The sequence below is a fragment of the Coptis chinensis genome, chromosome 9 (assembly GCF_015680905.1).
Source record: "Coptis chinensis isolate HL-2020 chromosome 9, ASM1568090v1, whole genome shotgun sequence".
In the NCBI taxonomy this organism is placed as follows: Eukaryota; Viridiplantae; Streptophyta; class Magnoliopsida; order Ranunculales; family Ranunculaceae; genus Coptis; species Coptis chinensis.
The window spans coordinates 53,378,204-53,405,395 of record NC_141464.1 but is presented as its reverse complement, the minus strand read 5'-3'; the positions used below and the strand labels follow the sequence as shown (position 1 = coordinate 53,405,395).

Genomic DNA, 27,192 nt, shown 5'->3' with positions numbered 1-27,192 from the left:
TTCCCTGACTTGCCTGGTGGTGTTAGAAATTACCCTGGCACAGCAGCTTCAGCTGTCCTGCCAATAAAACTCAACACTTGCAAGAAGGGTAAAACAGTCCCGTTGAAGTTGCAATTTGTGGAGGTGCACCTGAGGAGGCATACCAGAGGGCTGAAGCTAAGCTACCATTATTGCCTGCATGGCTAACTTGTGGAAAAATTAAGATAACAGATACTGAGGTTAAACGGAATATTGAAACAATGCCAACACCAAGAATTATGGCAGACATGCTCATTTTACGAACAGAACATATCTCATGATAAGGGTGCTAAGACGGGATGTTCTGGCTGGGAATTCGCCTAAGACCCATATTTCAGCTCTGTACTCTACAGACCCACAAAACCAAAAGACCAAATGATTTGAAGAGCTATGTAGAGTATCCTAGAAGTATCAAGCTCAGGATTTGCACAGTAAGATACTATTACGATTTTGAATTGATTTGGTTAGCACCAATAAAGGATTTAGTTTCTATATACTAGCTAAGCTTGCCAAGTAATCAGCAGCTCTGATTGTTTCCCTATAAACACATGAACTGAAATATCAAAAAACAGATTGAGCATGCCTAGTATTAGCATAGTGATGTTAAAGAATTAACATGGCTGGTGGCTATTACCTTGCGTTTGGTGAAACTTTTGGTTTTTTTCTTTTCTTGCTTGTTAGTCATGATATGTTTGTTTGGCACTATTTGTCAAGTATGATCGAGCATATAGGCGTCATTTATATTGAGAACTTATACCAAGGCTCTGAGAACTTATATTGAGAACTATTTGTCGAGAAGAGGTATGCTGTGTAGGTTGAACAAAGTCAAAAGTGGATGAAAATGATATCAATCAAATGAGCTACTTCAATTGTGTCATCAAAGAGGCTCGAAGGTTACATCCTCCTGTTATTTTATCCTGTCCCAGGGAGACTACAGCAAGTGTCGACCTAGAAGGCTATAATATTCCTGCTAAACTGGGGGGGTGGGGGGAGAGGGTAAGGCTATAATATTCCTGCTAAAACCGAGGGGGAGGGGAGAGAGAGATTAGTCCAGGAATATCATTTGCCCTTACATCTGTTAAATCTATTCTTGCTAATTGCCTAGTGGTGCAGAAAAGAAGGATGTGGATATGACTGAATCTTTTGGTCTCACAGTTAACCTTAAACTATTCTATTCCAGTGTCTCACTTCTCTTAATCCCTGCAGAGGTTCTTGCGTCATTTTCATTAATAAGAAGAGAGTGGAATGTCAATATGTCACATACTATGTTCTGTTAATAAGAATAATGCTATCACACATTTACGCTGTATAAGATTTGCATCTTATCCATCCCTGTTTTGCTGCCACTGCACCTCTGCTGTGAGAACAATGACTAAGCATTCAGCTTCATAGTTAGTCACAACCCCAAGTCTTTGTGCAAGAACTCATATGATTACATTTGCACATTTTCTGCACATAATTTCTGTGCCATCATTACCCAGATTGCCAAAAGAGGAGCCGTCTGTATTGATTTTCACAACATCACTAGCAGGTGGTATCCAAGACACTTGCTTGATACAGTCGACCCCGCTGTATCTGCATTGGAAATTTGTGCAGTAAAGAGAGTTCAATAGGGTCATTCTTCATATAGCCATTAAGCCATGTTATGATAGGTTACTTTGGTTGTATTGCAAAGCTAAGACTTCCAATTCTTACAAAATATGCGAGAACATTGAATTTCTTGAATTATTATTTGTTGAAAAATGAATGTTGTGAAACAGATTATAAAGGAAACAAAAATTCCGCAAGCGTCACACACAATGAAGACCGGCCTGTAGGCTATCTTGAGCTTGAAAACTCTGCGTATGTTGTCCATGTGTAATGTGCACTTATGTTTGGGGGCATCTAGATTATGATACGTTTAGAGATGCCATTAGGAAAGCTGACTTGGAAAGTTAATATCATAAATTGCAAAACCGAAACAAAACAAGAATATCCATAATTCCGTATCCTTGTTAGAAAGTGGCACATACACGCAAATGCTATCTGCACATTTAGTCGCGAGGTCAGCTTATGAGCGCAGCAGAATTTCGCTGTGCAGTTTTATGACCATTCCTGCTAGTATTAGTTTATGTTCAAAATTAATCATCTACGGGGTCATTGGTCCGCAATTCCGCATCCAAAATTAAGAAAACTACAGCCAATTGCAAATATGATCGTGTCAACAGAATATCCTGATTGAAGTACACAAAATGAATACTTAAGATGTCATTTCTTGTTTTTGTTTATCTCAACATTTCGTCAAGTCTCACTTTGACGCAAATATCCGACATCCTACAATCCGTAGCACATTATTGAGACACGACAATACCGTTCATCTTTCAAGCGTTATCGAGGGTATATTTTGGTAACTGATACTTCATTGATCAGAATAATTTTGTGGACATACAACTATTTGCTGTCCATAAGCCCTCATGTGCTGATTGGTGGAGAGGCTGTCCAGAAAAACTGTTTAGCTGCCCGAAAAATCTATTTATCTGGCCCACAAAGTGTTTGGACCAATGAGAAACTGCTGTTTGTGGACAAGTCTGTCCACAAATTCGCTCTCCTTCATTGATTGACTGGTCAGGCAAGAATGGTCGGCATTGTTGATCTGTATGTCCTACATTATCCCCTGTACTCAACGGCTCGTGACTGTTAACAAAAAAGGCGGGAGTTGAAGGTAATGGGAGGGTGACAGAGTAGCTATTAAGCATGGAAACAACTGTTGCCATTGTGGGACGCAATGCAATATCTTCTTGAACACACAGCAACCCAATATGTATGCATCTCATCACGTCAGTTCTTGAATATTGTCCCTTCAGTGCTGGTTCTATTAACTTTAGAGCTGTGCCTCCCTCCCTGTGTTTCCATGCCTGCAACAATTCATTTATAATACATGAATCTAGGAAAGCAAATGCTTTCAAGGAAATGAAGATCCCTAGAATACAGTACGCACCATTGTAAGGACTGAACCAGGAAATAAAAAGGAAGATTTCATATAGACAGAAATGAAGTACATGGTCGTACTTACATAACTTAGAAGGTTCTCAGCATGTTCTGATTGAAAGAAACACTTGTTCTTTTGGCCACTTATAATCTCTAGAATCAATTAGGGATGTACAAACGGTACCTGACCCGGTCCGAACCCAATTTTTCGGGTTTTAAACGGGTATCGGATTACTTGAACCCGAACTGGTTTTCAACGGGTTGGGTATTTTGTTGAGAAATGTGACCAACTCCTATTCTAACTCTATATTTCGGGTATCCATCGGGCTCGGACTCGGGTTTCGAGTAGGATAAAATCCAGTATAAATGAAGAAAGAAGACAATAAAAATTTTATTTGAAATATATATCTATATTTTATTCCTTTTTCGGCTATCCACCAATTTTTCAAACAAAATAAAACTTCAAATGAACTTGAAAGTAATTATTGCCCGTATTCGACATAATTATTTGATATGTTTTAAAAAATATAGACTCGGAATGAACTATATACACATGATCACGTAATTATGAAAAAATTGGAAATCGACATAAATGTTTTCATAATCCAATATATTAAATAACTCATCATCAGAAATATGAATGAAATCATAATCCAAATATTTATCTAACTCATTCTTTTATATGAGATTAGTAGTATGCAATTGAAACCGGATTTGGGGTTCGATTTCGATCCGGGTTCCATTTTGGGTTTTTTAGCCCTTTTAACGGGTTTAGGGCTAAATTATCGGGTCGGTCCGGATTTAGAGTGTGACCAAACCCTACTCTATGTATTTCGGTTTGGGTTCGGGTTCGGATTTTGTCAGATTCGGACAGGGTTCAGTGCTAGTATTTTGTTCGGGTTTCAGGCAAGAAGGACATCCCTAGAATCAATACACCAAAACTGAAGACATCCGACTTCACTGAGAACTGCCCATGCATTGCATACTCCGGAGCCATATATCCACTGCTTGAGATATTAATCAGATTGATGAGTTCCGCTGTAGAGAATATATTCATCCTCTTTCCAACTATTATTATTGGTAAGAAACTGATAATATTCGATGAAAGTACTATTAAAAGCAAGTTAAGTTCTCACACATACTATGTTCCGACAATTCTGTTGGTACTGTCTTCAGTTTGGTGCATAACAAAAAGCCTTGCCATGCCAAAATCTGCAATTTTAGGAATCATTTTTGCATCTAACAAAATATTCCCAGCTTTGAGATCACGATGAACAATCCTATGACGTGAATACTCATGAAGATAAAGAAGACCTCGAGCAATCCCTCCAATGATTTTGTAGCGTGTTTCCCAATTCAGATATGAACGTTTTATTGATCTGTATAGAACTAGAATATATAGAATCAAATTAATCTTAAGGTAGAATGAAGCACTACTTCTTGAACTATATCATGTGTTTTGCAACTAAAGAAGATAAACTGGAATGTTTTATGAGGAAGTTTCGAGCCAAACCAAAAATAAAATGGTCGAGGCTTGCATTTGGCACAAATTCGTATATGAGAAGTTTTTCGTCCTCTTCCAAGCAGAAACCTAAAAGCTTTACAAGATTCCGACACTACACCAGATATTCGAAAAAAAGACAAGACTACCGACGCCCTTCTTTAGTCTGTTATGAGCACGCACCACGTGTGTCGTTGAAGTCCCCGATGAGGCGTCGGATCAGAACCCATAGATAAAAAACAGGAGAGAACAAAAAGAAAAAGAAAAAATCACTTTTCACTCATTCGTTCTCTTCACAAAAATAAGAAAACCCTCGCTCTCAAATCGCTCTCGAATCTCAAATCACTCTCGAATCTCAAATCTCAAATCGCTCTCAAATCACTCTCTTCTCAATCACATACCATCTCTCTTCAGGTAATTTCGATCACTTAAATTGATCTTTTGATTTCGATCCCAAATAAACGATTTTAGTTTTAATTTCGATCACTTCAATTGATGTTTTGATTGATTTCGATCACTTTTTAATCATTACAGATTGTTCACTTTCAGCTGTTTGATCATTGTTTTAATATCATCAGTAAGTAAACAAACCTTGCTTTCATAGCCCTCAATTTTTGTATAAATGTTAAATGTTTATTTTGGATATGTTTTTAGCTTATTATTGATTGTTTTTAGCTTTTTTGTGATGTGACGATATGAAATATAGCTTGAAATGACTTGAAATGTGTGGTCTCCTTATTAGAAAACATTAATGTTATGGTGGAAATGACTAGTAATGGTTACAAAAGTATCAGTCAGTTATAATTCAATTGCATTTTGTCAGTTGTTTGTTGTATTGTAAGTTTTAGGTTCTGGAAAAAAAATTAACGAATTTTAACTGAACTTTCAATGTGTGTATAGGAATTTAATATTGTGTTTAGGAATTTTGGAGCTTCTCGAAATTTGGAAATTGAATTCCAATGCTCCAATAAAATTATCGACTCGAATTAAGCTTGTTAATACACTTCTGTCATCTGTTAATACGAATTATGTCGTACATTTTCTTGCATCTTCAGCATACATAATGTAATCAGAACTTTCTTATCTTCACTTTTTTAAAGTTTATACCCTTTTGAGTTTATTTCGTTTGCTTTATGCTCATTTTCTATTCTTATGAGTTTATACCCTTTTTTAAAGGTATACTGTACTCCGTGCCTCCAGCGCCTTAAGCTTATGAGTTTTTAACTGGTATAACGATGCAATTTGTTGAAATTTGGCTGAGTCAAGTATCACAGACCAATTCAGCCAATTTGAAAAAAAATATGGAACATGTTAGCGTAATAATGGCGTTTGTTAGCATTGATTTTAGTTCTTTTGAAAATAGAAGCTCTTTGTAGAAAAAAATCTAAGCTCTTGCCTCCATGATGTCACAAAACTCTCTTTTACATGTTGATCTTGTTACCTTGTAGCAGCATGTAAAGTGTCTTGGCTGAACTTGGGGGCCTTTGTTTTTAACCAGATTTCATTATTCATTTTTTAACCATTACCTAATCAATTCTATGTGTGGTGTTGTAGGCATGTGCCCTTTACAATAATTGGTGGCCAATGTTAACAGGTAATGTACCTCTATCTAGCATGGACGTTATATGAGTGAAAATCTGCTTCATTTTGTGATACTATTTAATTGCTTATACCAGTTCTAGATTGTAGAAAGAGTTACAAAATCATGACTGAAGACTAGTAATTGATGTAATATCTTTTCAGAAATTGTGGGATGCCATTGAAGGTCATAAGTAAATCAGTAATCGTATTAAATTGCTGAAGTAATGGTGGACTTCTCTATCTTCATGCAGTTATCATGTATGTACTACTTCCCATGCCTTTGATGTTCTTTATGGGTTATGATAACTCTATCTTTATGCTATTAATAGAGAGTAGCTAGATATTTTCCCGCCTCACCCCAAGATCTGTTTTAACCTTATTACTGCTCAAGTATATATGGCTTAATTTGGATCTAAAACAATTGAGACACCTTTCATCAATATCTTCATTTGGTATTGCTTTGACTTGACTTTCTTAATTTAATAAGTTTTTAACTATTCTCCTACAAGTTTATGTGTGGTTGCTTATATATGGCTTTGGACGCTAAATCTACTAGAATATAGGTTGGTGAATTTGTAGTGATTTTTCTTCTGTCCATAAGTGAAGTTGAAGGTCACGGTATTAACAAAATAGTGAATTGCTGATATCATTATCTAGCACTAAAACTAACAAAAAAAAGGCCCATTAATACCCACCACAACAAAACTGATTTCAAGACGATAAAGAAAAACTGTTTTAGTTCAGCTAAAAACCAATCTCAATTACAAAAACTTATTAAATTATTTAATTGAAAGAAAGAAAGAAAAGAAAGGGATTTTGTTTTAATAATTAGTGTTTAGTAATTAGTAGGTTGAAAAAAAGTAAATAATAATGAGGCCAATAAGGCTTCCAGAGCCACCAAGCACGCCATCAATAGGGATGTTGGAGATATTCAAGGTGGGATTTACAGTGTGATTAGAAGAGCTGTTATAATTGGTAACGGTTTTTCAGGTGCTGAAAATCAACGATTGGTTTAGTTCGTGCTGTAGGCCTTTCCAATCATCAATCCTTCTATGTAAGTAGTAATTTTTATTCAATTCTTGTCAGGTTACAAATGAGCTTTCATTGACCATTTTCTGTATGCAGCGTGTTACCAGGCCAAGAGGAGGCATTAATAACTGGCTTCATTGGCTCCCAGTCTCTACACAAGAAGTTAGATTACGCCCTGAGTATATATATGGTGATTCACGATTTCCATTTGCAGTCGGGAAAAATAAGTTGGTGCCTCTTCCTTTTGAAAATGGTTCTGGTGCAGGCTTGTCAACTTTTTTAGTCACCAGAATAAGTTGGAGCCATTCTGGTGCAGGATTTAATATCACCTTGCCTAACTAAAGTGTTTTGCTGAAAATGTCAAATGTATTGAGATATGTGCTTTTATAATTCATTATTTGGTCTAAAAAAATTGTTTATTAAGCAGATAACTGGTGAAACTGTTGGAGAAGTAAAACCAGTAGCCGACATGCATCGAAGGAAAGCTGAAATGGCTAGGCATTCTGATTGCTTCATTGCATTACCAGGTCTAAAATCTTACCTTTTCTGATTCCATCAGTCCCCATTTATTTCTATTCTCTGTAAGATGGAAGAGTTATTTGTGTATTTAGGTGGGTATGGAACATTGGAAGAGTTATTGGAAGTTATCACTTGGGCTCAACTTGGTATCCATGACAAACCAGTAAGCAAAATTGCACATATATAAGAACTTTTTTATGTTTTTTTTTTTCCTAAATGAGATTTGAAGCTATTTATTTCTTTTGTGCAGGTGGGTTTGCTGAATGTTGATGGGTATTACAACTATTTCCTCACATTTCATATTTTACATTTGATTTTGATTTCACTGAACCACAATAGTACATAAGAGTTTTTTGTGTGTTTTGACTTCACTTCTTTTTAAAATCTGCCTTTAATAAACAATCTGCGTTTACAGATTAAATTTTTGTTTCTTAATAAGTATGAGAAAATTTGTTGCTTCATTAAGATCTGCATTTAATGAAGAAAATAAAATCTTATATTGCTGCTTACTTGGGGAAGAGGTGATTTACTGCGGGCAATCATTCTTCCTTACAGGATAGTGTTTGGACCTTATTAGATGTGGCCAGTGAGCTGCCAGATAATGAGCTACTACTTCAGAAACATTTCACTGCTGTAATGTCTTCAGTTTGGAGAGCAAGGTCCCGAGTAGACCGCTGGCAGAGCGTGTCATCTTCTCTGCAGAACAACTATTTTAGGAAATTCATTTAGCCACCACGAAAATTCAATTTTGCCCGTTTCAGGTCAAAGCAGCAAGTTAGTTTCTGCTGCTCTACGTGATGTTAACACCAAGGAACAAGATGCAGTATTTCCACCTAGACATAATACAAAGGAAGCTTTGACAGTAGTGTGGCTAACTTGAGTAGCAACTCTTTCCAGTTGATTGGTGCACCACAGTCATCAAGTTCTCAACAAATGCACAAAAGGAGGTGTTCTGTTAGGGGACCAGATGGAAATGTCAAATGTGGAAGTAGTGGTAAATGCCATTGCTCAAAGAGAAGGTTTAATTTCATATCATTCTTTATGTTAGCTTATTGCTCTTACCTATATTTAGTTGCTAACTGCTATTGTGTTTATGTAGGAAACTAAGAGTGAAGAGATCAATTAAGGTGCCAGCTATTAGTAACAAGGTTGCTGATATACCACCTGATGAGTATTCATGGAGAAAGTACGGAGAGAAGCCAATCAAGGGCTCTCCGCACCCTAGGTATATCTATATTATTAGAAACACGTCAATTCTATCACGTTGGTATACATATTGTCATGTTTAGTAGCATAGCAGCTGTATTGTCATTTTTATGGATTTTTAGGCTGTATATAGCAGTGGGTCTTTATTTTCTAATTGCCTCTGAATGGAAAACATGATGGTTTAGTTTTTTCCTAGTTAAAGAATGACCCTCCAATGTTATTTTTTTTGTTCATTCTGGGCCTTCGTGTGTTTATTTGCTTCTGTTTTTATCTTTTATTGATGTCTCGAGCAGGAGTTGGTACTTATTCCCAATTTTGAAAATCTCCATCCTTATTATAAAGAAGGTTAGAGATTGCTTTTAGTGGACATGAATGCGTGTTAACCGGTATAGCAAAAAGCCCTACCTTCAAAAAAACCAGTTGGAAAGTCTAGCTCCTCGCCCTGACAAACGTAGGTTTCTGAACTTAGCACCATTTTTTGTTAGATTACATGCAGATCATCTTTCAAGATGATGAGAACAGGGATGTCTAGGTCCTGCCTCTTCGATTTATCAAGGTGCCTAGTTTTGATCGTATGAAATGTGTTTCTTATATATGTGGGGATTGAGGGGGGGGGATTAAGGAGTATGCATCAACATTATTCTTTTTTAATACATTCTTGCTGCCCTGTCCACTAATTTATTGTCTCTTGGAGCAGTGGATTATGTAACAAGTACTAATGAGTATGACGACTAGTTAATAATTGATTTTTATGAATCAAGAGTAGTTTTCTTATCCACAATTCCACATACAATTAGCTAATCCAAAAGATGCAAACCTACCTTCTGATCGAAAATTGACTAGAGCAGATGCAAAGCTACTTTTAGTGATCACTGCTATTAATTTCATCTTGTCTCTAATTAGTAATTACACTATTTAACTCCCTGCAGGGTGGCTTCTAATGCTTGTTAGTTTTGACGGCCAAAGTCTGGATTGGGCTTCATCAGCTGGGTAGGACTTTGGTTAAATAGTGTAGTGGTTTATGGACACACTAACATTAATACATCGCGGTCACTGCTGTCAGCTTTTGGGCATGTTGAGTGTTGTGGGAGCATCGACCCATTATTTACTTTGTGAAGTTTCTTTATTTTTTTTATGGAAGGTATATTTGGATATGGGCTGTGCTTCTAAAGAGAATTTTGGGTTAGGAAAGAATGGATCCAATTACCCTATATTGGGTGGGCTTCTTTCGGCTATGATTTAGTAGATTTTGGGCTAGGGGCTTCTTTTGGCCCTGATTCGGCCTTGTTTTAAAAAAAATGAAAAAATGAAAAACGACACTTGTCAAGTGTTGTAGAAAAAAAACGACTGCAAAAAAAACGTCACCATACGACACCCATAAGTGTTTTTTTTTGGAAAAACGACACATCTGCCATGTCTTTTTTCAACAGATATGGTGTCGATGTTGGAGTTTGACAACTAGTAGAGCCTCATTCTTAAATTCTGTTACACCTTGGACAGAGTTTCTTGAGAGTCTTCACAGCTATCTCTCTCCCATCCAAAAGCCTACCCTGTGGAAATTTTTACTGTCACAATTTCACAAGTAAACAAGTAGATAATCCAATAGAAAAAGTTGTATATCCAATTCAATTCTAATAATTAGCAAAAAAAGTATATAATCAAAACCTTGTAGACAGAACCAAAGCCGCCTTGTCCAAGTTTGTTAGCATCAGAGAAGTTGTCCGTCGCTGCTCTTATTGTGCCAAAGTTGAATTGTAGGGATTCCACATTGCTGATTTCATCCACATCTTTTTACTCATTTGAGTGACGTCTTTATAAATGCAGCAAAATTCCAATCTATATCAAATGACCGCTCCAATGTTTTTTGTTGAGAATAATTGGAAGAGAAGTGATATTGGTTTATAGTATATATAAAGCTCTTGAAGAAACTTTATTTATTTATACAGAGGCTTATCCATATTGTCTCTTTGGATATATATTAAAAAAAATATCCAGTCAAATGCGCATTTAAGCTATCAAGTTTAATTAATATGTTGTACAGAAGAATAGTTTGATAGCATATATGTTCCAACACGTATTGATTGGTTTTTGAAGGCAAGGTCAAAATCTATGTCATTTATCTCACCATTCTAAATTGGTACTTGAAATTTAAATGGGTAACTAAAGGACTATCCTATGTTGAATTCAACTTCAATTGTTATGAACAAAGAACTTAAACTGGGTAAAAGTAACTTCATATTCTAACTGGGCAGTTAAAAACATACACAACAAAAATCTTTAAAAACAAATTATACTAGAAAAGCATATATAATCGATTACCATAACCTTAATACGTCAGCAGGTCACCAAAAACGGTCTCTATAATCGGTCTCCCTAGAATTATTCTAAAATGTTTCGTTGAGTAGTAGACTAACCAAGTCTGCTCCTCCGCAGCGTCAAACACTTCAAGACTTTAGACTTGGAATTATTGCACGATGATATCCAAATTAAATCGAGAAATGTAAGTTCAGAAAATTAACCCATATTATACACAACCAGATGGGTAGCGTGCGTAAGAGCTCCACAAACGTGTTGAGAACGAGTTCTCCAACTTCACGACCTAGTATGGACGTATGGTAGAGATCCATCAAGAACCAATTGACTTGAGACACAAGATTTGTCTACAAAAGTCGTGTCATGGTGAAGAAGCACATTGTCCACAAAATTCATGAATATCAACTTATCCATTGGACCAAATGCGTCCATTATACACTTGTACGACCAGCAAACTTGTAGAGAGAAAAGAGAGGATGTAATGCAGAATGTTGATAGGCAAGCAACTGATCCTATGATCCTATCTTCACGCTTATCTTCCTTCTTTCCATGAAACAACCTTCCCTTTCTAGACTTTCGAGTCGAAATACTGGCATCCATGACAACGTTGTTTTTATGTCGCTATAGAAATCGCCTCTAAAATAATCTTGACAAGGATCACACATGAGCATGCAACAACAGTGATATACCTTATAAATAGTTGCTACCACTTGAATCACAAGTTCTTCAAGTGGTAGCAACTATTCCCCGGAACGTATATAGGGCAGTGGCAAACTGTATTACCGTAGTAATACTCTCTGTACAAGTGTAAAGACTAGAGAGTGAGGTGAGGTAGGTGGGCAATTGGTAGATGGGCTAAATCCGTATGGTCATTAGGCGTTTCGTTCGGCTGTATTGGGTCGGTTAAACTCCGTGAAGAAAACGTTATTTCATTTTCACTCTGTAATGATTAATGATGATTTGGTAAGTGCTTGATAGAGATATATCAATGAAAGGAGAACACCTAAGAAAAAAGTTTAATATGCATGCAATTGCGACATTTAAATGAAAGAAAAAGCTTCAGAAGCATAATTTCGTAATGCGGAGAAATCCAATTCTGACAAACATAGCAAGCTTCTAAATGTTGGTTTCTAGTACAAATTCAGCTTATGGCCCCAAAAGGTAAGACTTGCTTTTTTACTGGAGACTGTTCAGAACTCCAGTGAATCATCCTCGAATCAGATGGACTGTTTTTTTGAACATGCCCATTCCTACTGTATGCCTCAACTCTCACCTGTTCGTCGACTTGATGAACTTAGTTTCTTTCAGATTTTCACCTTCAACATTCTGGTAATCAGTCAGAATGCACTAGTGTTAGAAAATATAGCCAGAGTAGTGTTGAAGTCAGCTTTTGTCGAGAATGAAAAAGGCAATGGCACTTACATGCCCAAATCTCATAAATCTTGGGACTGCTTCAAGAGATGTCAATTACACTATGCATGGAGCCTTTAGGAACCATTTGCAATTGTTTAGTAACCTCCAATTGCTTATCTGGATCTGACAGTAATTCAGAAGAGGAAATGATAGTCATTGTTTCCAAGGCTCTTGCATTCTTCAGCAAAAATTCAAGGAAACATAGCTCATTCCTGCTTCCACTAAATTCCCAGACTTCAACTGACTTAAGGTTCGACAGAAAATCTCGAGGAGTCGCCTGATCTGTCATACCATCTTCTTCCAATTCACATACGCCAAGTCCCTAGGTTAAAATCACACCAAACTTTAGACGGGCGAATACAAATACTAGTAATAAAGGAATAAATGAAGAGGACTACATACTAATATACTGGAAACTTACATAGTCAATGAAAAGACATTCCATGTTAGGCAAGTAGTGAAGTAACTCCGTCAAATATTCACCATTAAACCAATCCACACCCACGCTCAATCTCACATATTTCAAGTTCGAAAATTTTAGTAAATTTTCTGTGAGACCTGCTTTAGAGAGCGTCTTGAATATCAAACCATGTTACAACATTTATCAGGAATCAGCTAACCAAAGGGTATAAAAAGTGTTGGCAACAACAATGAGGTTATCGGACATGCATGTAAACTAGAAAAACCAAAAAGAACACAGAGCCTACCTCAATTGAATCATCGGATAACCTAAGATCCTTTACATCACAGATTGCTTTAAGAAGCTTATCCACACGCTGACCAATTTTTCGGGTGCTACAGATATCAATAGATGCATTGAATAAAGAGAACAGGTTGTATAATGATAACTCATACGCCATATTGCAATCCAACTCCAAGGATACGAGACTCTCTGCATAGACCTTTATCTCACAATCATGAAAACTATCCTTACGCTCTAAAATATCAACTATTACCAGTCTCTTCAGGACGGGAGCAGAAATGTTGATAACCTTCATCTTCAACCATCGACAATTCAAGAAAACAACCTCTTCAAGGATTGGGCAACTTAATGAGACATGCTGAATTGCTTGGTCGCAAAAAACTTCAATATCATCAAGATGCAAGACCTTGAGCCTTGAAAAGGAAATCGAAGCGGGAACTTTGAGAACAGAATCCGCACAGAGTTTAATTATTGTCAATGACTCCCAATTAAAGAGGGTATGGGGGAATACAAGGGGTTCCAGGCCAACACAAAGATTAAGAATGAGTACTTGAACTTTACGTTTTAGTACATTGGATATCCATGCGTTAATGCGAGATTTATCAAGGACAGTCTTACTAGAAAGGCAGAACTTGTGTATAAATGGTGCATCATTAAGAAGCAACACTCTTTCGACAAAATTCATGAAAATTGTCTTATGCACTAATTCTTCATTCATACTATCAGAAAACAATAGCTGATCACACAAATCAATGTTTGCGACAAAAGTCCAAAGATACCTCCATCTTGTAGACAATACACTTGTACCAACTGCATACTTTGTTGGGAGAAATGAAAGGATGCAATGAATAATTCCCTCGGGTAAGAAGCTAATTCTGTCTCCACCCTCACCGATTTTCTGTCTTCCCATTTCTAAGTCTTTCAAACTCCAGCTTTACTTTAAATATTCTTGCTGCTATAGTGCAATACAAAATTTTTGTAAACATACAACCTTTAGCAAAAGAAAATTTTCATAACACAATTATGCACAAAATGTTACTCAAACTTTAGGCAATTCATGAAGAGGATACAATTTAAGCACAAACAGATTAAAACAAAACCAGGAAAGCATGAAAAATTAATACATACTTCGTTAGTTCAGAGTTGAGACCCATTGAAGAGTTGCACACGTGAATTTGATGATCCTTAAATTTCTAACTTCCCACCACCAACATATTTAGGGTATGGCAAGTTGCAGTTATCAACTTCAGTAAAATTGTAGGGGTGGACCATGAGTTAGAACCCATGGGCTGATGAAGGGATAGCCCAATTGGAAGTTTAAAAGAACCCACAGGAGTTATCCTCCTCTTCATATAGATTACTTATTATTACTAGTCACTGTGCACGTGGTACCCACGTGGGGGCCATATTAGATTTTTTTATTATTATTAATTTATACGTTTAAAATTACTATTGTACCCTTAGATGCAAATCTTTCTCCAGCCACAGGGACCCACTGAAGCCCACACATTTATAAAAAAACTATTTTTAAAATAGCAAAATTACCATTTTTCCAAAAACAAAAAAAATATTAAAAATATTAAAACTGCAAAATGACAAAAACCTGAAACACTATTCATCATACCCCATCTTTTTTCTATATAGTAAGATAATTAACTAGGGGTTGCGGCCCATGATCAAGCTGTCAAGGCACAAACCTTTTAAGGATTTTGGAATCCCAAACCCTAAAGCCTATTTGACTTTGTAAGTCTGATCTAGTGTCACCCAACAACTTTTAGATAACTATCACACTATTTGAGTTCACTTGAAAGTGTCATGTCACAATTTGTAAAATACAATGTTGGCCATCAAATGGAGCTCTGGCAAGCCCCACACCATTCATTTTTATTAGATAATAAAAAGCTATGTGATTAGGACTATAAATTTCTAAGTTTGGTAGTAGCCAAATGTACCCGTGTCTAACGGGAACTCCCTAAACACTGATTCAAGAACCATGATTGTGAGGGAGTAATATTCACATCTAATGAATATCAGGCGCGTGTCCAGCATAAACAGAAATATCCTACCAACCTCATGTCCTCGTCCTCCGAACTCGCTTCATAAGCGACTCGCCTCATGTAGGTGGTCCACTTCAGCTCGTATTACAAGCAATGACATCATCGTCCGATCTAAGATGTTCGTCCTACGAGCTCGCTCCAGGGCGACGCAGGTCGAACGGACGAACTCACTCAGAACGCTTTATCTCATGACATCATCCCTTGTCTAGATGCAATCATTATTAGGGCCATACTTCCACAACCCCTTACCACAATATACGGACTCATCGCGAACTACTCTTCATCATTACGAATTCCTACCAACACTAAATCCTACACGCATCCCCTCGATCTCCACCACATATCGTACTTTCGTCGGTACAAGTGTCGCATGCAGATCCACATGCTCAACAACTATAAATATCATGCAGATAAACTACCGACGGACTGATTCTACAGTGAGAGAGATAGATATGTAGGCGGTTCGGCCAACAAACTAACTTGGCCTTTCCTATTTCCAAACCCATTCTCTTCTCACATTTGTAAGGTAGAACTAAAACGCTCCTTTACATTGGCGCCATCTATAAGAACGATTTCTTAAGAAACCACTTTACAAAAACAAAATTACTCAAGCCCACAAAGCAGGGCAGGCCTCGAAGCTCAAATCAAGAGCTGAGCGAACTATCTTTCTTTTCTTCTCTTCTCGCACGCCGACACCAACAACATGTGTGAAGTCATCATTTGTCTAAAACCTGCATCTCTGGATAATGATAAGTCTTTCATCAATGGATAATATTTCTGCTGTGGATTCAATAACTAATTACTTGAAAAACCAAACTCTGGGTAACGAATATAAAGTCAAATTGAAGCTTCAACATCTTAATTGGGACCATTCTTTTTTGGTCAAGAGTCAGCTGGCCGATCCAAAACCCATATCATGCCCAGAGAGGTTCTTCATGCTTGTTATACGAAAGTGTCTCCTTTTGTTCAAGTGGAGAATCCTCAACTCGTTGCTTGGTAAGAAACTGTTGCAGAGTTCCTCGATTTGGATCCTGAAGAAAATGAAAGCGATCTCATCTGTGTCCTTCTTTGGATCTTGGATCCACCAGCTATGAGAAATCCACCGATCCGTCGCTGCTAACCAATCAGATAAGTCTATTTGCGTTTACTATCCTGTGGAGCACTTTACGGTTACATACCTTGAATTCGATATACTTTGATATATTTCAAGTCTATTTGAATTCAATACAGCAAGACTCGACCTGGTGAAGTAAATTTATTTCAACCGTTTCATTAGTGAATTTATTCGTCTCACTATGGCATGGACGTCGCTTCATATTAGCATTATCATTGCGTCGCCCCATGTTTATCATATCAGGCTCTAAGTTGGGGGCTAGCCACAACCATCTCCGGACCAGGGCTTATTATTGCCATCTAAACATGTTCAATTTTGTTATTATGCTCTAGGCATCTCTAGAATTACTACTGTTAGTTCGTACTAACTCTTTGGTGCTAGTTCGCATTTTGTACAGGTCAATCAAGCTCTAAAACTAGGGCTAGCTACAGTCACGCCAATTCAAGGCTAGCTGTTAGCCGCGACTTCCAAATCAGAAACACTCACTCGAACTCAAACGCTCTCTAGAGCTAAAACGTTTTCTACAGCAAAACGCTCACTCGAGCTTAAAAGGCTACATAGCCCACCACTTCTCACTAGTTGGGGACCTATATTTCTAGGACCGACTCAGTGCAGAACGCTCTCTAAGAGCACTAGGCTCCCATAGGCCACATCGCTCACTCGAGCAGAATGTTTCCATAAGCGCTAAAAGGTCCCTTGACCTACTGGAGCAGAACGCTTACATAAGCGCTAAAAGGCCCTTTGACCTACTGGAGTAGAACGCTTCCTTAAGCAACAATGGTCTCTTGACATACGAGCTCACATGAGCAGAACGCTTCCATAAGACGGTGATCTCCAAATCAGGACGCTCACTAGAGCCGCCAGCTCACTAGCGCAGACATATTCACTTGGGTTCTGACGCCTACCTGAGTATAACGCTCACTCGAGCTACCAGGCTCCATAGCCTCTCCAATTCTTACTAGTTGATGACCTACAATTCTAGGATCAACTCAGCGAGAACGCTCTTTATGAGCAACACGCTTTCTTAAGCTCCCACGCTCTTCGCGAGCAACACGCTTTCTTAAGCTCCCATGCTCTCTGTGAGCAACACGCTTTCTTAAGCTAACACGCTCTCCACGAGCAACACGCTTTCTCAAGCTCTCATGCTTTCCGCGAGCAACACGCTTTCTTAAGTTAACACGCTCTCCGCGAGCAACATGTTTTCTTAAGCTAACACGCTTACTCGAGCTCCCAGGCTCCATAGCCTCTCCAGGTCTTACTAGTTGAGAACCTACATTTCTAAGATCACCTCAGTGCAGAATGCTCTCTACGAGCCAGCCATTTACTTGAACTACAACACTCTCATGAGTTCCTACGTTATCAAGCACATAACGCTCTCTCGAGCTCCTAAGCTACATAGCCACAATATTTTCTCGCTAGTTGAAGACCTACATTTCTAGGATCAACTCAGTACAGAACACTCTCTACATAAGGCAGATCAGTAGAGGAAGCAACAGTAGTGGCCGACACTACTTTGAGAGCATTACTCTCATCTTCGAGCGAGACCACCCAAAGCCCCACGATCATGCTCCTCTTGCGGCTCTCTTCAGACTTTTTCTCCAACTCCTCTAGCTCAAGGTGCATGTCCTCATATGCCTCCTTAGCTTGCAACGTAACACTACGCACTTCGTGAAGTCGTTCGCCATGGTCAGCTTTCTCTTCAGGTCATCCACCTCATTGATACCCGCCACCGTTCTCTCTCATCAGATCGCCTCCTCATATATGCTAGACATGCGCTACCGTTCTCTCTCATCACATCGCTTCTATGTACAACACGACCTAATGAGAAGGGACTGTGTGAGGGAGTAATATTCACATCTAATGAATATCAGGCGCGTGTCCAGCATAAACAGAAATATCCTACCGACCTCATGTCCTCGTCCTCCGAACTCGCTTCATAAGTTACTCGCCTCATGTAGGTGGTCTACTTCATCTCGTACTACAAGCAACGACATCATCGTCCAATCTAAGATGTTCGTCCTACTAGCTCGCTCTAGGGCGACGCAGGTCAAACGGACGAACTCACTCAGAATGCTTTATCTCATGATATCATCCCTTGTCCAGATGCAATCATTGACTACTGCAACTACTCCTCATCATTACGGAATTTCTACCAACACTAGCCCTACCGCATCCCACGATCTCCACCACACATTTGTACTTTCGTCGATTACCGCGTGTCGCATGAGATCCACATGCTCAACAACTATAAATACCACCTGCATAAATTACGTCAGACCTGATTTTACTCTCCTCCAGAAGTGAGATAGATACGTAGGCAGTTCGCTCAACAACGAACTCGATCTTTCCTATTTCCAAACCCATTCTCTTCTCCCATTTGTAGGGTAGAACTAAAACGTTGTTCCTTTACAATGATGAAAAGATAATACTGAACATGTAGATATATATCGTTTTTAGAAGGAAACTCCCTGAGACAAAAGTTTATTATATATTATAGCATAGTGTTCCACAGTTCCACTGACCACTGTTAAAGTATAACAAGGCACGGTAACTGCGAAAATGATAGACCACCATGCTCCGAATTATAACACCAAACAAGTGAACGCGTGGATCTCAGGTCTTGTCCGATAAAAAAGCTTGAAAATATACGTCATTCCAAGTGAGATGTATATATAGTAGGAGACACCAGCGTTATTTGTGATCTAAACTTTACTTAACTTTTCAACCAAAATAAGAATGCCCTGATTCGCAAATCACACATATGAAGTAAATTAGCAACAAAAACATTAATATCAAAGAACAACAGAGTAAAAGTTAATGAAAAGGAGCTGGCAATCAACACTTACTGGTTGCCAAACAGCCGCACAACTGCACAAGTACACTATCACATAAAATTACTAATCTCCCAATTTCTCTAGGAGAACTCAATTACACAAAGTGTTGAACCTCTAGGAAGCATAGACAGTTGCTTATTAACCTCCATTTTCCTCTCTGGATCCCTGGATAACTTTGATGAAGATATGATAGTCATTTTCTCCAAGGCCTTCGCATTCTTCAAAAGAACTTCAACGACAGACAGCTCCTTCTCAGCTCCATAAAACTCATCAAATTTAACTGACTTCCGATTTGACAAAATAGGCTGAGAGGTTGTTCCAAGTGTCCAACCATGTTTTCCAAATGCAAAACGATGTGCCTAAATCAAAATGCAAATTCAGAACCTAAGCACGGTAACTATAAAAATTGATAAAGTAAGAAGTAATCAATTAAAGATAATGGTGTACTTAAGTTTTTGGGGCTTACATTTATAAAGAGAAGAGATTGAATATTAGGCATGTTGCAGAGCAGTTCTGTCAAATTCTCAACAGTAAAATACACTGTTTCTAAATACAGTGTCAGATGTTTCAAGCCTGAAAATTTAAGCATCGCAGTGAGATTTGCCCAGGAGAAAGCCTGAAAATACCAAAACAAAATGCTGCAATGCTAAGAGCGCAGCTAACTAATAAACACAAAACGAGTACAACAACCATAAGTCAATTTCTTCTCATACTAAAAATCTTTTAACAGACTGAATAAAATGGACAAATCTTGAGAGAGAGAACTTACCATAAAGGAAATATCAGTTAAGATCAGATCTTTTACACCACAGATACCTCGAAGAAACTTCCTCCCCAATTGGCAGTCCATACTAGAAACATCGATACTTACATTAACTAATGAAGATGGGTTGGATAGAGAAAGTTCATAGGACAGCAGGTGGCTCGATAAGTCAAAGGCTACGAGATTCTTTACAGAAACCTTATCTTCAACCTGAATAATCATATATTTTCAAGCTCTTTAGTGCTAGAGCAGAGATGTTGACAGTCTCAATATTCAACCATTGGCAATCTTCTAGGACAAGATCCTCAAGGAAAGAGCAACAAAAACAGACTTCTTGAAGCACGTCGTCACGCGATATTATAAGATTCTTAAGATGCAAGACCTTAACTCTTAAGATGCAAGACTTCCTAATGTGGAATTGAACTGGAAACCTTCATAACAGTACCAATAGCAATTTTCAATACCATCAGTGATTCACAAGTAAAGAGACTATGAGGAAACACCAAATTATTGTCCACATTAAAATCAAGAATGATGTTCTCCATGAATTAACACGAGATGCATCGAGAGCTGTCTCGCTTAAGAGAGAGAACTTGTGTATGTACACCGCATCATGAAGAAGAAGAACTCTTTCCACTTTTTTCATCCCTCCCTTTCTCCCCAATTCTTTTTTCATTAATACAAAATTTGCTTACTAGCTAGTAAGCAAATTTTTCACCATTTTTTTTTTTCTTATAAGAAAAAAACAATGGTGAAAATTACAAACGGGGTGTGGTGCCACCTCTTTAGGGCATCTCCAATGGGGGGTGTAAAACCAGATAGAGTGGAAATTTTACACCTCAAACATCAAAAACTCTCTCCAATGGGAGTGCTAAACCGTAGGTAATAGTGTATTAGCTAATAGAGAGGGTGGGGAATTCCCCCTCTCGCTATTAGTTAATAAAAAGCCCGGACGTCACTTAAAATAACGTCTATTTAACTTAAAAACTCGGACGTCACTTCAACACACGTTTGAAGCTTTATTTTTTAACTCGGACGTCACTCCAAGTGGCCCCAGGTTTAAATTAAAGAGGGACGTCACTTGGAGTGACGTCCGAGTTTAAAATCTATTTTTTTTACACTTTTCCATTGGAGAGTATAGAGTGTGGATATTTATGAGTTATACAATACTATACAATTAGAAATGTAAAATCCTAATGGCACCTACGTGGAGCCTAGGTGGAGGTGTAATTTTACACCCCCCATTGGAGATGCCCTTAGTGATAGAACAGGGGAAATAAAATAGAGACCATACTTAAAAAATTAAATCAGACGAAAATATAGGCTGGATTAGCACTCAGCACTTAACTGATTGAATCTGCGTTGCTGTGTCTGAACAAGTTTGAAACTTGAACTTCCTAGAAGAAGTCGACTAAACCAAAAGCTGAGCTTCTAGGAAACATTAGTAACTGTTTGGTGACCTCCACTTGCCTCTTTGGATCTTGTGATAACAATGAAGAAGGAATGATAGTCATTTTCTCCAAGGCTCTTGCATTCTTCAGCAAAAAGTTAACCAAAAATAACTTGTTCTGGTTCCCATAAAAATAATTCAGTTCAACTGACTTCAAGCGTGATAGAGTACAGTCAGGAGTTGTTTCTATAAGTGTCCAACCACGTTCCTCAAACCCACATTCCTGGCTTCCCTATATGAAAACTTGAGATATATTTTTAAAAACCACACACATGAAAACCATTACAGTAAACCATTCACCTAAATTAGTCATAGAAATATAAAATGCACTAGAGTTTAGAAATTACGTTTGTAAAATGAAAAGCTTCAATATTAGGCAAGTGACAGTATGTTTATCAACTGTCTAACACCTAAATCACGCCGCTCATTCAAGGGTGATCCAACAACCACTATCAAATGAATCAAGTTGGAAAATGGAAGAAGATTGGCTGAGAGATCTGTACAGGAGAAAACCTTGATGTACCAGATGAAAAGCATCAGCAGTTAAGATACTACGTATATAAGCAGGAAACATAAGCTCATCTTGAATACTTGAAGTTACTGAATGAAACTTACCATAGCAGCTGCACCATATAATATTAGATGTTTTACATTACAGATCCCCCTAAGAAGCTTACTTGCGCGTAGCCACTTCTTCAGAAATTACAATATCAACTGATGCCTTAACTAGCGAGATTAGGTTGTATAGAGAAAACTCATACAACAGACTAGTCGTTAAGTCAAATGTTATGAGACTCTCTGCATAAACCTTTATTTCACAGTCCGCAAATCATTGTCACCCTTATATGAATAGTCGTCTACTCTCCATGTCTTAAGTTTGGGAGCAAAGATGTTAACAGTTTTGATATCCATCCAGTAACATTGTGTTTCTAACTCCTCCAGAATCGGGCAAGTAAAAGAGACTTGATGACTCGAGTGGTCACAAGAAAAGGTACAAAATCTAGCTGCAGAATCTTAAGGCTAGGAAAGTTGATAATGGTGGGAATTTTGACAACCGAGTCTGAATCGATTTTCAAAATCTTCAATGATTTACAACTGAAGAAGCTAAATGGGAGCATATAAGGTTCCAGACAAATGGAGAGAAAAATCTCTTGAACTTTACAAATTACAAAGGTAGAGAGATCCATGCATTAATCCAAGATGCATCAAGCGTGTAATCACATCGTAGGGTGAACTTGCGTATGTTTGATACATCACGAAGAAAAAGCATTCTGTCCACAAAATTCATGAAGCTCTTATCCTTTATCTTTCTTTTCAACCTTGGGGAGAATAAGAGGCAATCATTAATATCGAGAGTCAGGACTGAAGTCCAAACGTACTTCCATCTTGTTGATAATACACTAGTACCAACTGCATACTTTGTAGGGAGAAATGATAGGATGTAATGAAGCATGCTATCTATCAGGTAAATGACTAATCCTATCTTCTCTCTCACCATTATTTTGTTCTTCAACCAACCTTTTCTTCTTAGAATTTAGTGGCGGAGTAGTTGCCATGGTTATGTTGTTCCACCTTAGTTCAGATCTGCAATAGAAAATGCAGTATAGTCTTATAAGAAGAAATTAGCGAACAAAATTAACTCCATAAAAAATTGGCATGCTGAAAGTACATGAGAACAGCAACCTAATGCATAAAGACTCCACTCGTTCTCAAAGCTTCTTCAATAACTACAGGTCAAGTACATTTTCCCGATACTATTAATCATTTTGCTAAAAGCTTCATTTTCTACAACTAGTTTGCTCACACTGCACAAGAATAAACCGGAGATATATTTCGTGGGTACATACATAAGTATTTTATGCAACAGCTCGTAAATGCCCTTCCAACATTGTGGTTAAAAACAGCTGTAGGCAGAAAATCTGCTCATTACATTTTTTACAGATATGAAAATGCATTTAAGACTTCCAAGTGTTTCAACTTTCAAGTAAACTCCTACTTATACTAGTGTAACATGAGCATATAAATGAAGGAAAAAAAAAACAAATAAGACAAACCGAATGAGATAAGAACAAACCAGTTATTGGTTTCTATTTTCTTCTTGTTCCTGACCATTCAGATTTCATTGTTGGTTTCAGTTGATCACTCATCAGTCTTCACTATGCAATTAGGATCGAAAACGGGTCGGTCGGGTCGGGTCGGGTCGGGTCAATAACTTTTAAAACCGAAGTCGGTCTAGTGGGCTTTATGACGCTGCATGGTTTTGAAAATGGGCTTTGAATGGATGTGTGTGCTGCCGCGTCTGTACTCTGTAGTGTGGGCGTTGAATGTGGAAAGATGAGAACAACCGGACTGCGTCTGTAAACTGTTGTTGCTCAATTTCAACTGACCAGAGAAAGTTTCTAGCTAGTGATAAATGATACACCAGAACGTTTGAAAGAGTGCTTTTGAATTTTTGATGAGTGTAAAAAGAAGAAGTCTTATTTTGCAGACCAATTTTTTTTTTCGTCAAATCTATATAATATTATTTACATCTCCAACTTCTATGATTTAGAAAGGTTGGTTTTAAAGCCAGAGGCGTGGACTACATCAAGAGGACAGTCATAGGAGGCATAGAAGAATATGGTAACATCGTTAGCCACTTTGAAACCATGAAAAGGTCGAGAATAGGGCAGGGATCGGGTCGGATTCAGGTCGGATATGGCTATATCCAAATTCGAATCCGAATAGTTTCACAATATCCGAACCCGATTAAAACCGAAATTGAATATCCGAACCCGACTAATCCGATCGGATAATACTAAAAATTAAAAAAAAAAACCAAAAAATTATATCCGAACCCGAACCACGACATACCCGAATCCAACCCGAATACGGATATAAAAATCAACCCGAACCCGATATATTCGGCAATCGGGTCGGGCCAGATTCGGATCTACCCAACCCAATTCCCTGCCCTAGTCGAGAACCATGCGGTCATGTGAACAAAATAAACTATAATAGTGCGCAGTTGATGTGGATTGTTAGACCATAAATACTTAAATAATCTTTTTACGATCATGTCATCATGATCCACATGTTTCAATTGCGCATAATCTAGAACAGTGTACTGCGCACTCACAACTCAATAATTTCAGAAACACAAGTTAGACAAATGTGCTAGCAATATCATTAATATGACTGGAAAAGGTGGAAACAAGGAAATTGTCACTTACAGACGTAAAGTATACTTATAAAGTTACAATGGCTCTAGGAGATTTCAACTACACAACATTTTGATTCTCTAGGTAGCATTTGTAACTGTTTAGTAACCTCCATTTGCCTTTGTGGATCTTCAGACAACTGTGAAGAAGAAATAACAGTCAGTTTCTTCAAGGCCTTTCCATTATTCAGTAAAAGCTTAACCCACGACAGCTCATTCTCAGACCCGTAAAACTCGCGAAATTCAACTGACTTCAGATGAGAACAAACACATCCAGGGATTGTGCCATGTTCTTCAAATGAACATAATTCAAGTTCCTACAACCGTGGGGAGAACAAGGGAAAGAACGTCAATCTAATATAGTAGGCACCGAGAGTATATAGCAAGGAAATAAGTAGGCCGGACATCTTCTGAAGATCTGAAAACTTACATTCATAAAGCAAAGAGTTTCGAGATTAGGCAAGCAGCAGAGTAGCTCTCTCAGATATTCACCAGCGAATTCATCAGTGTACAAACACACTCTCAGATGTTTCAAGTCTGAAAATGTATGTAGAAGATTTGCACGGGAGAGAGCCTGGAATTACCAACATGAAAATTCTTAAATACTCACGAATACGCTAAAATGCATGCAAAGAAAATGAAACGAATTGAATAATCAGACGTTAATTTCCCGTTCTGTAAATGTTTCAGATATAAACTGGGTAAACTAAAATAGTGAAAGAAGTAAGCATACCATAATGGAAGTATCAGTTAACAATAGATCCTTTACATTACAGATCCCTCTAAGAAGTTTACTTGAACGATCGTTAATATCTGCTTCGAAAATATCAATGCTCGCAACAACTACTGATGATGGGTTGTATAAAGATAATTCACGTGAGAGTTTGGTTTCCAAATCTAAGGATATGAGACCCTTTGCATAAACCTTAATCTCATAATCATCAACATCGTCTTCATAATCAGATATTGTCAGTGCCTTTAGTGAGGAAGCGGAAACTATGACAGTCTTGATCTTCACCCATTGGCATTCTAATATATTACACTCCTCAAGCTTAGGACAAGTAAACGTCACTTCCAGAATCCCTTCGTCACTACAAATCTTAAGATCAATAAAAAACAAGACCTTAAGGCAAGAAAATACACTTGAAGGAGGAATCTTCACAACAGAATGTTGAATTGTCAATGTTGTCAGTGATTGACAAGTAAATAGACTACGGGGAAACACAGATTCATTTCTCCTATAAAACAAGAGATCCAACTCTCTAACTTTACGCCTTAAAACTGACGAGATCCATGCATTAACACGATATGTATCAAGATTACGCCTACATAGTAAAGAGAACTTGTGTATATATGCAGCATCATGATGAAGAAGCACTCTGTCCACAAAATTCATGAAGATCATGTCATGTTCATCTGTACAGACTGTCCTCTCTGATTGTAACAAAAGTATCACAAAAGTCAAGAGAGGATATCGAAGTCCAAAGATAATTCCACCTTGTTGATAATACACTTGTGCCAACTGCATATTTTGTAGGAAGTAAAGAAAGAATGTGATGAAGAATGTGGTCAGGTAAGTTGCTGATCCGATCTTCATTCACACCACTGCTACATCCTTCACACACACTTTTGCTTTCACAACTCAATGTTGAAGCGCTTGCATCCATGACTACGTTCTCCTCCTATTTTCTACACTGCAATACAAACACCCGCAAGATCTTACAAGGAGAAAGACATGAACGTGCACATTAAAAAGTGTGACAAAAATAGCCCAGTTTGTAAGTTAAGAAGAGAAAGGCCTGCACTCGATATCAATTCGAGGCAAATATGGCCACACGGCATGCTTTCTCTAGAGCAGCTCCACGCCCAGTCCACGGTCAGTTAAATGAAATGAGAACCACATTATTATACAAACTATTGTAGCACTAGCAATTGATTTCACTCGTTAATACATTTTACTTTTGAGGACTAGGCCGTCGTCCACTTAAGAAGCTAAAGTGCCAAACGTTATCTAATAAAATGGTAAAACTGCTGAGACTTTAAGAATCAACATAAAAATATCGTGGGTCAAAACTCAACTACATCTAAATTGCCCTTTAAGAAATGCGAAATTCACACAAGGAAATTGAAACATCTAAGTTTCCCTTTAAGCAAGTATGATGAAAGCAACAAAATAATAATGCCATGAAGCCCTTCATCTCATGTTTATCAACAAACTAATACATATAACAAGTAGGACTAGACATAATGCAAGCATATAAATGAAATGAGATAGAGAACAAACCTCAAATTTTTTTTGCCTACTCTTCTTCTTCCTGATGATTTAGAGGACCGGTGGTGTCAGTTTGTATGTGGAAACGGGTCGGGTCAGATTATTTAAGTTGGTCGAATGGGCTTATGGGCTTCGACTGTGGACTGTGGAGCAAGAATATTAGTAAGATGCACTCACAACATGTCAGAAAACAGGTATTTGCAACTAGATTTCCGGAACTAGTAATGTACATAACCTTGGGATGAAATGAACG

The 27,192-nt window shown here is 37.8% G+C and overlaps 3 protein-coding genes, 1 long non-coding RNA gene and 1 pseudogene across 11 annotated transcripts; 1 reads left to right on the top strand and 4 right to left on the bottom strand.

Annotated features, from left to right (window-relative positions):
- Positions 1 to 2,204: 2,204 nt before the first annotated feature.
- LOC147476685 (uncharacterized) lies at positions 2,205 to 3,542 on the bottom strand. Its single transcript, XR_015207630.1, has 2 exons — positions 3,071 to 3,542; positions 2,205 to 2,912 (listed from the first exon to the last, which is right to left on the bottom strand). It is a non-coding gene; the product is annotated as an uncharacterized LOC147476685 (long non-coding RNA).
- A 38-nt stretch (positions 3,543 to 3,580) lies between these two features.
- On the bottom strand, positions 3,581 to 11,734 carry LOC147476683 (cysteine-rich receptor-like protein kinase 10; annotated as a pseudogene). Its single transcript, XR_015209774.1, has 6 exons — positions 11,464 to 11,734; positions 10,487 to 10,608; positions 10,264 to 10,371; positions 4,499 to 4,599; positions 4,128 to 4,374; positions 3,581 to 3,989 (listed from the first exon to the last, which is right to left on the bottom strand). The product of XR_015209774.1 is annotated as a cysteine-rich receptor-like protein kinase 10 (transcript).
- Positions 7,308 to 10,034, top strand: LOC147476684 (cytokinin riboside 5'-monophosphate phosphoribohydrolase LOG4-like). 2 transcript variants are annotated; one of them, XM_086582468.1, is made up of 7 exons: positions 7,308 to 7,623; positions 7,708 to 7,778; positions 7,866 to 7,888; positions 8,171 to 8,260; positions 8,537 to 8,634; positions 8,715 to 8,840; positions 9,751 to 10,034. In XM_086582468.1, exons 1-4 carry the CDS (start codon positions 7,473 to 7,475, stop codon positions 8,190 to 8,192), a joined length of 267 nt encoding a protein of 88 aa, XP_086438594.1. In that variant the 5' UTR covers positions 7,308 to 7,472; the 3' UTR covers positions 8,193 to 8,260; positions 8,537 to 8,634; positions 8,715 to 8,840; positions 9,751 to 10,034. The 2 variants fall into 2 exon arrangements, with proteins under 2 accessions (XP_086438594.1, XP_086438593.1); XM_086582467.1 differs by having other exon boundaries at positions 7,312 to 7,623; positions 8,171 to 8,634.
- Positions 11,735 to 12,179: 445 nt separating the features above from the next.
- On the bottom strand, positions 12,180 to 14,564 carry LOC147476682 (F-box/LRR-repeat protein At4g14103-like). Of its 6 annotated transcripts, none has more exons than XM_086585039.1 (6): positions 14,379 to 14,542; positions 14,030 to 14,202; positions 13,255 to 13,342; positions 12,969 to 13,121; positions 12,557 to 12,869; positions 12,180 to 12,460 (listed from the first exon to the last, which is right to left on the bottom strand). In XM_086585039.1, the coding sequence occupies exons 2-5, from the start codon at positions 14,158 to 14,160 to the stop codon at positions 12,588 to 12,590; spliced, it is 654 nt and encodes a 217-aa protein (XP_086441165.1). In that variant the 5' UTR covers positions 14,161 to 14,202; positions 14,379 to 14,542; the 3' UTR covers positions 12,180 to 12,460; positions 12,557 to 12,587. The 6 variants fall into 6 exon arrangements, 4 of the variants coding, with proteins under 4 accessions (XP_086441165.1, XP_086441164.1, XP_086441163.1 ...); XM_086585038.1 differs by having other exon boundaries at positions 14,030 to 14,205; positions 14,379 to 14,541; XR_015209628.1 differs by having other exon boundaries at positions 12,969 to 13,105; positions 13,255 to 14,202; positions 14,379 to 14,564.
- Positions 14,565 to 19,112: 4,548 nt separating this feature from the next.
- On the bottom strand, positions 19,113 to 26,984 carry LOC147476681 (uncharacterized). The gene is made up of 12 exons (XM_086585795.1): positions 26,952 to 26,984; positions 25,401 to 26,361; positions 25,098 to 25,241; positions 24,718 to 24,984; positions 24,504 to 24,574; positions 22,987 to 23,052; positions 21,992 to 22,091; positions 21,489 to 21,700; positions 20,350 to 20,449; positions 20,025 to 20,234; positions 19,722 to 19,871; positions 19,113 to 19,614 (listed from the first exon to the last, which is right to left on the bottom strand). Exons 2-12 carry the CDS (start codon positions 26,262 to 26,264, stop codon positions 19,336 to 19,338), a joined length of 2,463 nt encoding a protein of 820 aa, XP_086441921.1. The 5' UTR covers positions 26,265 to 26,361; positions 26,952 to 26,984; the 3' UTR covers positions 19,113 to 19,335.
- Positions 26,985 to 27,192: the final 208 nt, after the last annotated feature.

What these genes read in the sequence shown, in the direction of transcription:
- LOC147476684 (XM_086582468.1), top strand. Translation starts at nt 7,473, where the DNA reads ATGTGCTTTTATAATTCATTATTTGGTCTAAAAAAATTGTTTATTAAG. An exon ending in TTGGTATCCATGACAAACCA is followed by an intron (nt 7,779 to 7,865) that starts GTAAGCAAAATT and finishes TCTTTTGTGCAG; the next exon opens with GTGGGTTTGCTGAATGTTGA. An exon ending in GGTTTGCTGAATGTTGATGG is followed by an intron (nt 7,889 to 8,170) that starts GTATTACAACTA and finishes TCTTCCTTACAG; the next exon opens with GATAGTGTTTGGACCTTATT.
- LOC147476681 (XM_086585795.1), bottom strand. Translation starts at nt 26,264, where the DNA reads ATGAAGATCGGATCAGCAACTTACCTGACCACATTCTTCATCACATTC. An exon ending in TAACTGATACTTCCATTATG is followed by an intron (nt 25,242 to 25,400) that starts GTATGCTTACTT and finishes TGGTAATTCCAG; the next exon opens with GCTCTCTCCCGTGCAAATCT. An exon ending in ATCGTAAAAAGATTATTTAA is followed by an intron (nt 23,053 to 24,503) that starts GTATTTATGGTC and finishes TTTCTATTGCAG; the next exon opens with ATCTGAACTAAGGTGGAACA.
- LOC147476682 (XM_086585037.1), bottom strand. Translation starts at nt 14,160, where the DNA reads ATGGGAAGACAGAAAATCGGTGAGGGTGGAGACAGAATTAGCTTCTTA. An exon ending in TATCCGATGATTCAATTGAG is followed by an intron (nt 13,122 to 13,254) that starts GTAGGCTCTGTG and finishes TTGATATTCAAG; the next exon opens with ACGCTCTCTAAAGCAGGTCT. An exon ending in AATGTCTTTTCATTGACTAT is followed by an intron (nt 12,870 to 12,968) that starts GTAAGTTTCCAG and finishes ATTTTAACCTAG; the next exon opens with GGACTTGGCGTATGTGAATT.